The sequence below is a fragment of the Cervus elaphus genome, chromosome 5 (genome assembly GCF_910594005.1).
Source record: "Cervus elaphus chromosome 5, mCerEla1.1, whole genome shotgun sequence".
Classification (NCBI taxonomy): domain Eukaryota; kingdom Metazoa; phylum Chordata; class Mammalia; order Artiodactyla; family Cervidae; genus Cervus; species Cervus elaphus.
In genome coordinates, this window is record NC_057819.1 from 38834993 (window position 1) to 38850351 (window position 15359).

At 34.9% G+C, this 15359-nt stretch overlaps 1 protein-coding gene across 1 annotated transcript in view; it reads right to left on the reverse strand.

Moving 5' to 3' along the window:
• Positions 1-15359, reverse strand: part of LOC122693151 — a 55413-nt gene that overhangs the window by 36050 nt on the left and 4004 nt on the right. The window contains exon 4 of the mRNA XM_043900741.1: positions 3075-3125. Within this exon, the coding sequence (XP_043756676.1) occupies positions 3075-3125 (51 nt within the window). The remainder of the gene's footprint in view (positions 1-3074; positions 3126-15359) is intronic.

A 15359-nucleotide genomic window follows, 5' to 3' on the forward strand; every position in this document is an offset into this window, starting at 1 on the left:
AAAGGGACTGAATTCTGCCAATAACGCTGTGAGTGAAGAAGTTGATTCCTCACCATTGAGCCTCAGATGAGATCACTACTTGGCCAACACTTTGATTGCAACTTTGAAAGATCCTGAAGCAGAGGACTCAACTAAACTGCTCCCAGACTCCTGACCCAGAGAAACTGTGAAGAAATAAATGTGTGCGGTTCTAAGTCACCAAGTTTGTAGTATCATTGTTAAGTAGCAACAGATAACTAATACACTGAGTTTTACTATGTTCTTCCTAATTTAAAGACTGAACATTGGAATATTCTAATATTGAATATTGGAAATAAAAGCAAAACTAAACAAATGGGACCTAATGAAACTTAAAAGCTTTTGCACTACAAATGAAACTATAAGTAAGGTGAAAAGACAGCCCTCAGATTGGGAGAAAATAATAGAAAATGAAGAAACAGACAAAGGATTAATCTCAAAAATATACAAGCAACTCCTGCAGCTCAATTCCAGAAAAATAAATGACCCAATCAAAAAATGGACCAAAGAACTAAACAGACACTTCTCCAAAGAAGACATACAGATGGCTAACAAACACATGAAAAGATGCTCAACATCACTCATTATTAGAGAAATGCAAATCAAAACCACAATGAGGTACCATTACACGCCAGTCAGAAAGGCTGCTATCCAAAAGTCTACAAGCAATAAATGCTGGAGAGGGTATGGAGAAAAGGGAACCCTCTTACACTGTTGGTGGGAATGCAAACTAGTACAGCCGCTATGGAAAACAGTGTGGAGATTTCTTAAAAAACTGGAAATAGAACTGCCATATGACCCAGCAATCCCACTTCTGGGCATACACACTGAGGAAACCAGATCTGAAAGAGACACGTGCACCCCAATGTTCATCGCAGCACTGTTTATAATAGCCAGGACATGGAAGCAACCTAGATGCCCAGCAGCAGATGAATGGATAAGGAAGCTGTGGTACATATATACCATGGAATATTACTCAGCTGTTAAAAAGAATTCATTTGAACCAGTCCTAATGAGATGGATGAAACTGGAGCCCCTTATACAGAGTGAAGTAAGCCAGAAAGATAAAGAACATTACAGCATACTAACACATATATATGGAATTTAGAAAGATGGTAACGATAACCCTATATGCAAAATGGAAAAAGAGACACAGAAGTACAGAACAGACTTTTGAACTCTGTGGGAGAAGGTGAGGGTGGGATGTTTCAAAAGAACAGCGTGTATATTATCTATGGTGAAACAGATCCCCAGCCCAGGTGGGATGCATGAGACAAGTGCTCGGGCCTGGTGCACTGGGAAGACCCAGAGGAATTGGGTGGAGAGGGAGGTGGGAGGGGGGATCGGGATGGGGAATACATGTAACTCTATGGCTGATTCATATCAATGTATGACAAAACCCACTGAAATGTTGTGAAGTAATTAGCCTCTAACTAATAAAAAAAAATAAATAAAATAAAAAAAATAAAGACTGAACATAACTTCTGTGATTGATTTTACTCATTTGTTCTAAATGAGCCCTCCTATTGAATTCTATCACATAAATAGGGAAAAATAGCTAACATTTATTGAACTCTTCCTTACACCAAGTAGTTTACAGGCATTATCTCTACTTCTGTCTTCCAACATGGAAGATACAGCTCTCCACCATCATTCATTAAATCAATCAATCAATCAATCAATCTGAAAATCACGATCTCCCCCCAGGACAGATAGGATAGAAAGCACTTCATTCTAAGAGATACCTGGTGGGCTGTTAGGATTAGAATTCACTGAGCACAAAACTGTGCTATTAATAATACAGAACACTGCAAACAAGCAAAATTACTGCAAGTTTTGCCAAAATTATTAAAGACATAAACAACTGGCTGTGAATCAGTATGGCAGTTACATCATCTTATTCAATCTTCTTAATGGCATCAATTTACCATCTTGAGTTATGTAACTATTGGCTCAATGCAATCATCAAAAAGGGATGAAAAACAGAGACAGATTTACCATTTGCAAGCAGGAGTCTACAATGAGGCAATCATCATAATGTACCCTTCAACAGGCAAAGATGAAACACAAGTTATCAAAGCAAAGATGCTTATTTCAAATCATAATGCTTTTTTTTTTTTTTCAAAAAAAAGTTCTTTAAAAAAGAAAAAATAACATGTCTCAGCCCTGCTAGAGATCAGTTTGGACTATGACCTTAACATGATTGATGTAAATATCTTACTACCAGTTTCCTGAATCAAAAGCAAAAAAAAAAAAAAAATTATAAAATATTGTTCAAATTTAATATATGGACGCCCCAAAAAACTTAGTGATAGGACTATAGAGTAGCATTTTGATTGCAGGGATATATATGGTTTCACTGAAAATAGTAACATGACATTAGAATTTCTTTGAATTTGTTTTTTTTAAATTTGGAGCCAACAAAACTTCTACATTTTCTGAAATATTTGTCTATGCGTTACTATATTTGTCTATGTATTACTTAAGTAAGCTCTGCTTCAACTTTATATGGGCTATTTTTTTTTAATTAAATTTTTTAACAGATTGTTCTGTCTGAATCGATTTATTGAACTTACTTAGATTTATTTAAAAATAAATACACAATTAGTATTGTCTTTCACACAACCATACAATAATATTTGACCTTACCCATCAATATTCAAATACATTTATTTATATTATTTTTATTTTTTGCTCCAAGGTTTTAGAAATTTACCATAATTTGTGACACTCCATAAATCTAATCCAGTATTTTTGTCTGGAGAATTCCCTGGACAGAAGGAACTGGTAGTCTACAGCGCATGGGGTTGCAAAGAGTTGGCCACAACTGAGCAACTAACATTTTCACACTTTCACTTTCAATGCTGTTTTTAAATGAATAAAATTGTTTCCTTTCCATGAAAATTGAAATTATATTTTCAATATTTTCCCAGTATAGATATGATTAACAGTATTTCACTTTTATCTAGAACTTCTTCTAATTAAATTGACATATATCTCATATTCTGGCAGATGATAATCAACTTAGAGTTAACTCATGAGCTGATTTCTCTTACTTTACAATGAAGAAGTCCATCATGGAATGGTGAAATGACTTACACTTGACCCTGGAGAGAGAAGAAAGCAGAGTCAGTAGAATCCAATGATTGTCAGATTCTAAAACTGATCTTCCTTTGAGAGCAAAACTCAAGAGTCTTAACCACAATAGTATCCTATTTGTGATTGCTTGTGTTATTTTAGCTGAACACTGTTTTATAAATATTGAACTGTCAGTTTTCTTTTGTTTGTTCCTTCAGAAACCTCTCCTCCTGTTGTTATTCAGTCGCTAAGTCACGTCTGACTCTTTGTGATCCCATGGACTGTAACCTGCCTAGCTTCCCTGCCCTTTACTATCTACCGGAATTTGCTCAAACTCATGTCCATTGAGTCAGCGATGCCTTCCAACCATTTCATCCTCTGCCGGCAAAACCATGCAAAGCATTTGAACTGAAAAGTAGTTCATTTTTCTATGCTTTGCTGGTTTATTTGCGTTTCCTGTTTCCTTTGTCTTGTTATGCATTCACGTGTAGGGTGGAAAAGAAGGGGTTAATGTGTTCTGCCACTCTGAAATTACTACCCACAACTGAAATCACAGCTTAGTTTCTCTTAAAACACATGTTTGCCATTTTTAATCACAGACTCAGTGATTAAGAATGGAATGAAAAAGAGACATGACTAAGGAGCAATTCAAATAAACACAGAATTAAGATGTTGTGATATGTTTATAAAGACTAGAGACATCTGGAATATTCCAGCTAAATAGTACAGATAATGCACTCTTTCTTTTAATAAGGGCTTTGAGTACCATAAAATATCAAATGCTTAAGTACTACTGAGATCCTCTGTTATTTTTCCTTTGTCTTCTAGTAAATGCCAAGTTCTAAAGGTTTTTTTTTTTTCCAATTATGTTGTGCTCATTACTTCTGACATTTTAGACCTTAATCTTCTTTATTAAGGAGAATCTATATTGTGTTCAAACAGTCTCATGTTAATCAAATCTCCATGAATTATGCTTGTCGTATGTGTCTACTCACTTAGAACACTATTGAAAAGAAAGATAATGTGATGTTAAATAGGAAGTAATATTCTGATTCCAATTAAAGAATTTCTCCTTCATTTTAAAGAGAAATGGACGTGGAATAATTTTTATAATTTGTGATTGTGTCAGTCAACATCGAGTTGCAGGGACTATTAGACAATATAGCTGTTTCAGGAAGAATGTTTAGGGAATTGGGTGCTCTCAGATTGGTAGCAGGCATGGTGATAGAAACAGAAATGCCCCTCCATAAGCACTATGAATTCTGCCACAATCAGCAAGGTGGAAAACAGGAGCCCACCACTACAATTATTAACTTCACCAACACCAACAAGTAACTGTGATCCAGCTGGTTAGAAATTGTGCTTACTGCAAATGATACAATTGTTACTTCTCTATACATACAGATTGGACACTGGAACACCAGTGTGGACCTTCATTCTCAGCTGTGCTGGCTGGCAGAGAACCAGCTGAAGTAGAATGAAGATGGCCTCTGCCCATGTTTACCTAACAAACTCCAAGTGGTTGCATTTAAACAGAGGACTGTTGTATGAACAACCATGACTGAGAGGGTGTATGAAGAAAAACCTCTAGATTGCACGCTAGAGATGGACTGGAAGGTTTGATGAAAGGTGAATGTCAAGCCACAGCATGCACCATAGTGTTTTGATTTTTTTTTTTTTAAGTCTCGTTTTCTTTTTTGCTGTTCAATATCCTCTTCTGAGCCTCCTGGAATTATCTGTGAGTACCACCCTTTACCACATTTTAGAAAACAATGTTTTAGACTGTACCATCTGAACCATTTATTACTGCTTTTTAAGATTAAAAATGTATTTTTAATTTTAGGCATCCTATCTGGGATGAAATTGGGCAGACATTTGTTGAATGCTATCTGAATTTCAGACATCATGCTACCTTCAGAGAAAAGAAAATGTTTTATTGTCCCTGCTCTGGTGGCATTTTGCCATTTGACATAATTAGGATAAGGAAGTATTTAATAGAAGGAAGAGCAGAAAGAGGAAACTAGAATTAAAGTTTCATCAATAATTATTTTAGTCTCTGGATAAAGGACAGAATTACAAAGTTAAAACAAAGGTAGGTGTTTACACAGGAAAATAAATTGATTTAGCAATAGCAGCAACAACTGAAAAATAGATTTGAGACCCAAACTGATTAAGAAAACAAATAGCTAATATATGAACAATATAATAGAAATATATGATAGAAGAAGACATCTTTTTATCCCCTGTAAATAAACCAGGATTTAAGACATATTATACTCAAATGTATTTCTTTGTTTTTCTGGGAGGACAACTCTGATATACTTTGGTTTCAATTACAGATTGATAGATTATTTCTGGAAAGCAACTTGGCAATAGGTAAAAAGGGTCCTTAAAAGTTTAAATTCTTTTAAAAATTTCTGCAATTTGACTAAAGATGACAGAAGCTATGTCTGTTTTATTCACCATTGTCTCACCGCTGAAGCTTTTAAAGTATCTGATACACAGTTTTCAATAAATTTTGTTTGGAGAAGTGAGTAATAATTATCAAAGCATGAATTTAATAGTAAATTAACCTGAAAAAATCCTGAAGGTCAGCATTGAAGGAAAAATTAATAACTTTTGGCCTATTCATATTACAAACAGTATTCAACCAATAAAAAATATTTATGTAAAATTCTTATAATGGCAAGGGAATACGCTCATTAGGCAATAACACAAAGGTGTCTTATAGTAGTCTGTATTTCATCATCTCAAATAAAGGTATAGCACAAGATAATATGTTAGCTGTGGGTCAAGATTATTTGATTTATTAGAATCAACACTTCTGGTAAGATTCTCCTAATTCTCCATACCCATATTATAGATGGAAGTTACAGCTTAAATTGTCCTGTATTTGCAAATGTTTTCATATGTTTAAAGTCTAGTAGACCTAGACTGAATATCATACCATTTTATTTAACACTTCTCCAAGACATTTATCTATACATATTAGAGGTATCCATTTCCTTAATTCTCTTTATATTCCAGCATGAAATTCAACATCAGGCTCATTTTAATGTTAATGAAACCATTAACTATTACCCATATTTATATATTTTTAGTTTGAGATAAACAGTATACCTATACCTAATAAAAATTAAAATATAACCAATCCATGATATATTATACATTTCAACAAAAAAGTAGATTGTCACAAACAGTTGTTTGACTGAGCAGTTTCTCCAAATTATGGTACGTAATTACTAGTTTGTGGCAAATGCCACAATATTCAGAAACCTAGTCTCACATTTAGTATAAGCAATTTCCATTCCAGTGGGTTTGCTCACATACTCACATGTACTATATTATGAAGGATTCTAAAGCTAACCCTTCATTTGGTTTCTCTCATAAGTGTGATGTTACAGAATATGATTTTGGTTTCCATCACGTAGTTTCAGATTTATTTACATACACTTGTGGTTCCATAATCTTTGGAAATTGAACACTGGCCAGAAAAAAAAAATGGGTAAACATATATATTATATAATTAAATATATGTATATATATATTATAAAAAAGAGATATGGAAAATGGAAGTAAAAGCTAAGTATCAAGTAATAAGGGCCAGAAAATTTTTATAAAGACTAGAAAGAATGAATGTTTAGGGAAAAAATAGCTTTTGCCTCTACCCTATGTTGCCTTCAGGCTATTATTGCCTGCTTCCCTGCAGAAATTGGTAGCAGCAGCCAAGACATCAGTGTTCTCATGAAATAAGTACACTCTGAAGAGTTGCCCTTAGGTATTGAATATCCTGTCTTACTCTCTAAAAATCTCTAAGACTGCAGATTACAATTTAGGGAGATTGTCACTTCCCAAACATACTATACCTCAAAGTTTTAAATTTAAGATTACAAAAGGTCAGAAGGTAAGAAAAGCAGTTTTTTGTAAAACACACAGAAATCTTGAATCATATTCAAAATACTGACTTTATATACATGTACATATATAGGTGAAAAAAAAAAGATTACAAATGGGAATGATCAGCAATGGCCATCTGGTAGAGATTTCAGTACCAAGCTTATCTCCTATGCACTAAAATAGTGGTCAGCAAATGACAGTCTAAAGACCAAATTGAGCCTAGTTCCTGTTTTTGTAAATAAATTTTTATTGGAACACAATCATCCCCAATAATTTCCATATTATCTATAGCTGCTGTCACATTATAGGGGAAGTTTAAATGTGTGACAGAGATTGTCTGGCTTTCCAAACCTAAAGTATTTACAATTTTCTCTTTTATAGAAAAAAACTGCCAATCCCTACTTTAAACTCACAGATTGAGGTCTGGCCTTTGATCACTCCTCAGCACAGATAAGGGCTTCCTTGATGGCTCAGTGGTAAAGAATTTGCTCCTGGGTTGGGAAGATCCCCTAGAGAAGGAAATGGCAACCACCCCAGTATTCCATGGGGTTGCAAAGAGTCAGACACAGTTTTGCAACTAAAGAGCAGCACAGATAGACAATTAATGCACAGATATTGTCAATATAAAATAAGAATTAAAATTCACTTTAAAATGAATGAAGTATAACTATTTGGTTAGTATGAAAAAAAACTGAGTAGAATACTGGAAAGGGTGGCCATTCCTTTCTCCAGGGCATCTTCATAACCCAAGGATCAAGTCCAGGTTTCCCACACTGTCATTAAGGTAAAGGCAGATTCTTTATCTTCTAAGCCACCAGGAAAGCCCAATATAAAGAGTACAAAGATTAAACAGTGATATATTGAATATACCTGAATATCAAATTAGTTAAGTTGGAATATCAGATAGAGAAATTTTCTAGAAAACCTCAAGAAGAGCTAAAGAGACCTGACTTATGGGTAAGTATCAAATAATAAAATTTCCCAAAGGAGTAAAAACAAATGGAAAAAGGAAACTATTTGAAGAAATAAGGAAAATAGACTCCTTATTCTGGTAATATGCTAAACTATTATTTACCACTCAAAGCCACTAAAGTTACTAAATTTTAAAATAGTTTCTTACAAGATTAAAGAGCTAACATGATATGATAGTCAGGAATTACCATATCTAGTCTAGATGAGACATTGAAGTAGCTTTGGCCATAGGAATATTTGCCAAACTTCACTAATATGGTTTTTGGTAGGCTACAGGCCATGGGGTCGCAAAGAGTCGGACATGACTGAACGACTTCACTTCACTTCACTTCACAGGATTAAAACCCACAGCCTTTTCAGGGGGTGTGGGATTTAATAGGGAACTTTTCTTATTAAAGCTGGAGCTCCTAAGTTCTGTGTTAAGATAACTAGCTATCTTCATAACCAGATATACCTAGTCACCTTGCCTTCTCCAAAAAACTGAAAATAAAATTGCCTTGGCAGTTATTAGACTGAAGTTTGGAGAAGTTGAAGGCAGCACTCAAAATCACATTACTGAAAGTCGTTCAGTTGTGTCGAACTCTTTGTGACCCCATGGACTATACAGTCTATGGAATTCTTCAGGCCAGAATACTGGAGTGGGTAGCCTTTCCCTTCTCCAGGGGATATTCCTAACCCAGGGGTCGAACCCAGGTCTCCCACATTGTATGCAGATTCTTTACCAGCTGAGCCCTGAGGGAAGCCCAAGAATGCTAGAGTGGGCGGTAGCCTATCTCTTCTCCAGCAGATCTTCCCGACCCAGGAATCAAACCAGGGCCTCCTGCATTGCAGGCAGATTCTTTACCAACTGAGCTATCAGGGAAGCCCCCAGATTACTGGAGATGTACAGGAAAAAAAAAAAAAATCCTCACATTGTAAATTCACTATATTTAATTGTTCTAAGATTCTACTTTTTTTGGTCCTATTTTAAAATTTAGTATTTAGGATGTATATCATATCTGAAAAAAGCCTGGTAGCAACTGTGACTTAACTACTATTGACTACACATGAATATCAAACATGCAATTTTAGTATGTTAGAAAAAAATCAGAAGCAAAATGGAATACTTTGCCAATAAATGCTATACACCTTTGAGCTGGATTTTCAGTGTGAAAAGGATCTGAGAATGCCTTGTTCAATTGATTTTGCTTATACTTTCCTTTTTATACATAGAGAAGAATGACATGACAACAAGCTAAATGAGTGTATGCTGTCTTTATATAAAAGTCCAAAGTGATGAGAAAGTATCTTTTTTTTTTTTATGGTTTACTTGGCAGCATTACTTAGTGATTCATAAAAATGTTGCTCTTCTGCTGTTGGCATCTTAGCTTCAAAGAAAACAGTGGTTGTTGCAGACTAATAGTAACCCACAAGCACCTAATGGAAGTATAATCAGATCTTCTTTATGGGAGCACACCAATCCTAAGCTTCAAGGAATACTACAAATAATTTACCAATTAAAATGTTCAGTTTATTTTCAAACTTAACTAATCACACGAGGAAACAATTTACTATGAGCTAAAACTAGCAATAAAAATGAAAAGCATAAACATGATTAAATATGTCTGATACTGGAATCTTCAGATATCTATCTAAATAACACTAGAATCTATGCTTAACATGTTCAAAGGAAGGAAAAACAAGTTTGAAAATATCTGAAGGGGATGGTGGTGGTTTAGTCGCTAAGTCGTGTCTGACTCTTGCAACCCCACGGACTGTAGCCTGCCAGGCTCCTCTGTTCATGGGGATTCTCCAGGCAAGAATACTGAAGTGGGTTGCCATTTCCTTCTCCAGGTCTGCAAGGAATAGCTAACTTCAAAACACATCAAGATGTTAAGGTGTAAGAATTCTGTAATTAAACTGATAATAAGTAGATGAGTTTAAAAGTAGGTTAGACACAGGGAAGATCCTCTTGAGAATGGCAGGACAACCCACTCCAGTACTCTTGCATGGAGAATCCCCATGGACAGAAGAGTCTGGTGGGTTACAGTCCACAGGGTCACACAGAGTCAGACACAACTGAAGTAACTTAGCAGACACAGCTAAAGACAGAATTAGTGAACTAGAAAACAATTCAGAAAAAAATATTTAAAATTAAGCATAGAGAAAATAGAAGATATTAAGTTGATATTGAGATTTACAAGATATCATGTGAAGTTCTAATGTGTATCTAAGTAGAGTTCCAGGCGGAAGAACAAGAACAAAACCAAGAGTAAGATCTGCAAATACAAATATAAAGGCTGAACACTTGTCAGAAATAATGAAAACATGATTTGCATCATGAAGACTTTAATTTCCAACTATGATTAAAAAACATTTTATACCTACATATAAATAGAAATCAAAACTGCAAAACGTAAAAAAGAGGCATTTCAAGAGGAATCAATGAAAAAAATCACAAATTACCTTGAATGAAAAATCAAGAAAAATAGGAATTAGAATGACAGTAAAATGAGAGTCCAACTTCTATATAATTAAATTGTGCTGATAAATATAATGATGATTCTGAAAAAATTCATGTGAATTAAAATATCAATGTGTAGTATTAGAAATGTCCTGATTTATTTAATTAAATATCCTTTTTCATATTTGCACTAGTATAGCATGTGACAAAAAATTTATATCTAAATGACTCTAATTAATTTTGAATTTATAAATTTATCTTTAAATAAAAAGTATTTCAAGAACAAGGGCACTATAAAGTGTTTCTACCAAAAGCTTCCCATTCCAAAATGAAATTCATAAAAATATATTGCAGAAAAAATGCAGGAGATCCAGGAAAGAATGTTTGTGATAGAAGAAAGACTGAAATGCAACAAACTGTGTTACATTATTGCTTTTTAAAAAATAAAAATGTTATGCAAGATTAAAATTTAAATAAAAGAATTAAAAATCAATACCAAATTAAGATGTAAGTTGAACAGTAAACCAATGTATATTTAAAATGTATTGTTGAAGAACTCTCCTTTTTTCATAAGGTATTGAATTATTTTAGACTTTGAGAAGAATATTTTTGTAATTTCTTGAAGTAAAATGAAAATAGCCAAAACAGAGCCTATATCACCCAAAGTAGTAGCAGAAAGTGAAAGAAATTCCTAATTAATTAAAAACAGGTAAGAAGCATAGAGATAAACAAAAGAAAAACTAGAGAAAAATAAGCAAAACACAAAGTTAGAAAGCAGATTTAAATAGGAATTAAGTATAAATATTAAATGTGAATAAATTTTTTAAAAAATGAATGCATTTTCAAATTTAATGCTGTGTCAGAAATACTTTTAAAACATTAGGGTACAGAGAATAAAAGGTGAAAAGGATGGGAAAAAAAAATCTGTCATGATAGTAGCAAAGAATGCTGGTTACCTGCACTTGTATCTGACCAAAGCAGACTTTAAGGAAAAGCACATTATTTGGGATAAAGAAAATCAAATCTTAATTAAAAAAGGTTTAATTCATGATGAATATATAAATTATATTTATATGTGCATTTACAAACATAAAATATATAACATGAGAATAAATAAAATATAAAATATATATTAAAATGTCTTAACATGCAAAACAAGGATAGCTACATAACTACAAGAATATTTAAATTTGCAATCACAAACGCAGATTTAACATGCCTCCATGCCACTTTTAGAATCAATACATGAAGCCAAGAGAAAGTCAGTAACGATATATAAGATCTGAATAGCATAGTTAACAAACAATTTCATGGATGTGGACAGAACATTGAACCCAAGAACTGCAGAGTTCACATTCTTTCTGAGTGTAATCAATTTATTTGAAGTCTTGATATAGGACAAGATCACCAAGAGACAGAGGTTACAGAACAGATGGTGATGGTGACTATTTGTCCCATGAACCCTAGGGTGCTTGCTACACAGTAAAACATCTGAGACTGAAAAGATGAGGCAGCATGGCATCGACGAAGGGAAATGAGTAAAGTTAATCGAGGAGAAGGACATGATTAACTGAGATATTGATAAGAAAAATTTTGTTGGATTGCTTTGGGTAAGAGAGAGATACCAAGGAAAAATTTCACACAAAGAATGGCTCAATAAAGGACAGAAATGGTATGGACCTAAGAGAAGCAGAAGATATTAGAAGAGGTGGCAAGAATACACAGAAGAACTGTACTAAAAAGATCTTCATGACCCAGAAAATCATGATGGTGTGATCACTCACCTAGAGCCAGACATCCTGGAATGTGAAGTCAAGTGGGCCTTAGAAAGCATCACTACGAACAAAGCTAGTGGAGGTGATGAAATTCCAGTTGAGCTATTTCAAATCCTGAAAGAGGATGCTGTGAAAGTGCTGAACTCAATATGCCAGCAAATTTGGAAAACTCAGCAGTGGCCACAGGACTGGAAAAGGTCAGTTTTCATTCCAATCCCAAAGAAAGGCAATCCCAAAGAATGCTCAAACTAATGCACAATTGCACTCATCTCACACGCTAGTAAAGTAAGGCTCAAAATTCTTCAAGCCAGGCTTCAGCAATATGTGAACCATGAACTTCCAGATGTTCAAGTTGGTTTTAGAAAAGGCAGAGGAACAAGAGATCAAATTGCCAGCATCCACTGGATCATCAAAAAAGCAAGAGAGTTCCAGAAAAACATCTATTTCTGCTTTATTGACTATGCCAAAACCTTTGACTGTGTGGATTACAATAAATTGTGGAAAATTCTGAAAGAGATGGAAATACCAGACCACCTGACCTGCCTCTTGAGAAACCTATATGCAGGTCACAAAGTAACAGTTAGAACTGGACATGGGACAACAGACTGGTTCCAAATAGGAAAAGGAGTACGTCAAGGCTGTGTATTGTCACCCTGTTTGTTTAACTTATATGCAGAGTACATCATGAGAAACGCTGGGCTGGAAGAAGCACAAGCTGGAATCAAGATTGCCAGGAGAAATATCAATAACCTCAGATATGCAGATGACACCACCCTTATGGCAGAAAGTGAAGAGGAACTAAAAAGCCTCTTGATGAAAGTGAAAGACGAGAGTGAAAAAGTTGGCTTAAAGCTCAACATTCAGAAAACTAAGGTCATGGCATCTGGTCCCATCACTTCATGGGAAATAGATGCGGAAACAAACAGTGGAAACAGTGTCAGACTTTATTGTTTTGGGCTCCAAAATCACTGCAGATGGTGACTGCAGCCATGAAATTAAAAGACACTTACTCCTTGGAAGAAAAGTTATGACCAACCTAGATAGCATATTAAAAAGCAGAGACATTACTTTGCCAACAAAGGTCTGTCCAGTCAAGGCTACGGTTTTTCCAGTGGTCATGTATGGATGTGAGAGTTGTACTGTGAAGAAAGCTGAGCACCAAAGAATTGATGCTTTTGAACTGTGGTGTTGGAGAAGACTCTTGAGAGTCCCTTGGACTGCAAGGAGATCCAACCAGTCCATCCTAAAGGAGGTCAGTCCTGGGTGTTCATTGGAAGGACTGATGCTGAGGCTGAAACTCCAATACTCTGGCCACCTCATGCGAAGAATTGACTCATTGGAAAAGACCGTGATGCTGGGAGGGATTGGGGGCAGGAGGAGAAGGGGATGACAGAGGATGAGATGGCTGGATGGCATCACCGACTCGATGGACATGAGTTTGAGTAAACTCCGGGAGTTGGTGATGGACAGGGTAGCCTGACGTGCTGCGATTCATGGGGTCGCAAAGAGTCCGACATGACTGAGCGACTGACCTGAACTGATTGGAGTGGGTTAAGATAAGAGAGGAAAGAAACTGTAGACTTCTTTTTATCACAGGTATTTTTGCTTTGTTTTGTGTTTTGATACTTAACACTTTATTTTGGAATTTGTCTAAAAATGCTTGGGAGACACCCACATACTAAATTCTTAGACATGCATAGTTACTGTTTCATTTGGAATATGTTCAGCAAATTTGAAATTAAAAAATGGTTTACAGTCAACTTTTAAAAAGGAGGAGACGCAAAGAGTAGGAAGCAGAAGTAGGTAGAAATCACTTAGAAATTAAAATTGAGCACTTTTCAATGCTATCATATATTCCTTCACATGAGTATTCCTTTTCCTTTAAATGGTAGCATTCCTTGAAGATGGCAGGCACTTTCCATTCCTATCACAGACACTTTGAATATAACACAACAAATAAATAGCAACAAAGGGATATAGATTTTGGGTACCAGGGAAGGTGGTGAAAGGCAGCTGAACGAGAGGGCTCTTTATTACTCTATACATATTTAGAAATGTATTTATATATTAATAAACAATCTTGTGCTACAGAGGAAACCATAAAATAAATTTACTAAAAATTTAAGTGAATAAAAATGAAATCATTGCATGTAGCATTTTATAATTAATATTTTGTGGAGTAAAGTTAGTACAGTACTTTGAGGGAAATTTATAGCAATATATTTATCAGGAAATAAGAAACTTTAAAATACTAAGTTAAACATTTAGCAGAAGTTGGAAAGCAAAAGAGTCATATAGAAGAGTAAGAAAAATAAAATAAATAAGGACAAAAATCCTACCCCACTTGCGTCAATGATACCAAGAGACAATCTGCCACTTGGCAAAAACTACAGTCTACAGACTTCAGATATCTAACCCGTCCTACTGCTAAAAGTTTGCCATCTCCGAACTCCAAGCTTCCCAATTCTAGGATCAGTTCACATCTTGCTCCGAAACACTGTATCCTATGAACTTAATTCTCTCTAGTTTAGCAAACAATCAGCTATTCATTTCAGATATGTGATAAAGGCCTCTTCCATTCCTTTGTATACATCCCCAAAATATTCACTGCCTTTTGGGGACAAATTACAAGGATGTTCATTACAGACTAATCTGTGATGTCAGGGAGTTGAAGGCAAACTGGATGTCTATAATCATGTAAGTAGACAGGTTAAGAGAAATGGATACATGTGTTACTATAAAACTGCAGAAGTCAGAAACAATCTAATCGTACACTTATAACAACATGTATAAACCTTAAAAATAGCACTTGGTGAAAAAGATAAAAAACAGGATGAGACACATACACCATATAACCCAAATGATTTATCTCAGTTAAAAATACAGCACAACTAAATAATACATAATAAATTTTGCAAAAACATGGAACCAAAAACTACACATTCCACTTATTAGAATGTTTGCCTCTGGGAGTCCTGTAACAGAAGTGAAGAATGCTAAGGAGAGAAAAGAGTAAGGTAGAATAAGATAAGGTGAGCAAAATACAGTGAAGTGTAAAGTGAAGGATGGGAGGGGAAGGATGGGAGAGGGAGAGAAAGGAGGGGAATGGAGATAAGGGAAGAGAGGGGCAGGAATTGGAAAGGAAGAGAAAAGAGGAAAGGAGAGGAGGAGGAGGA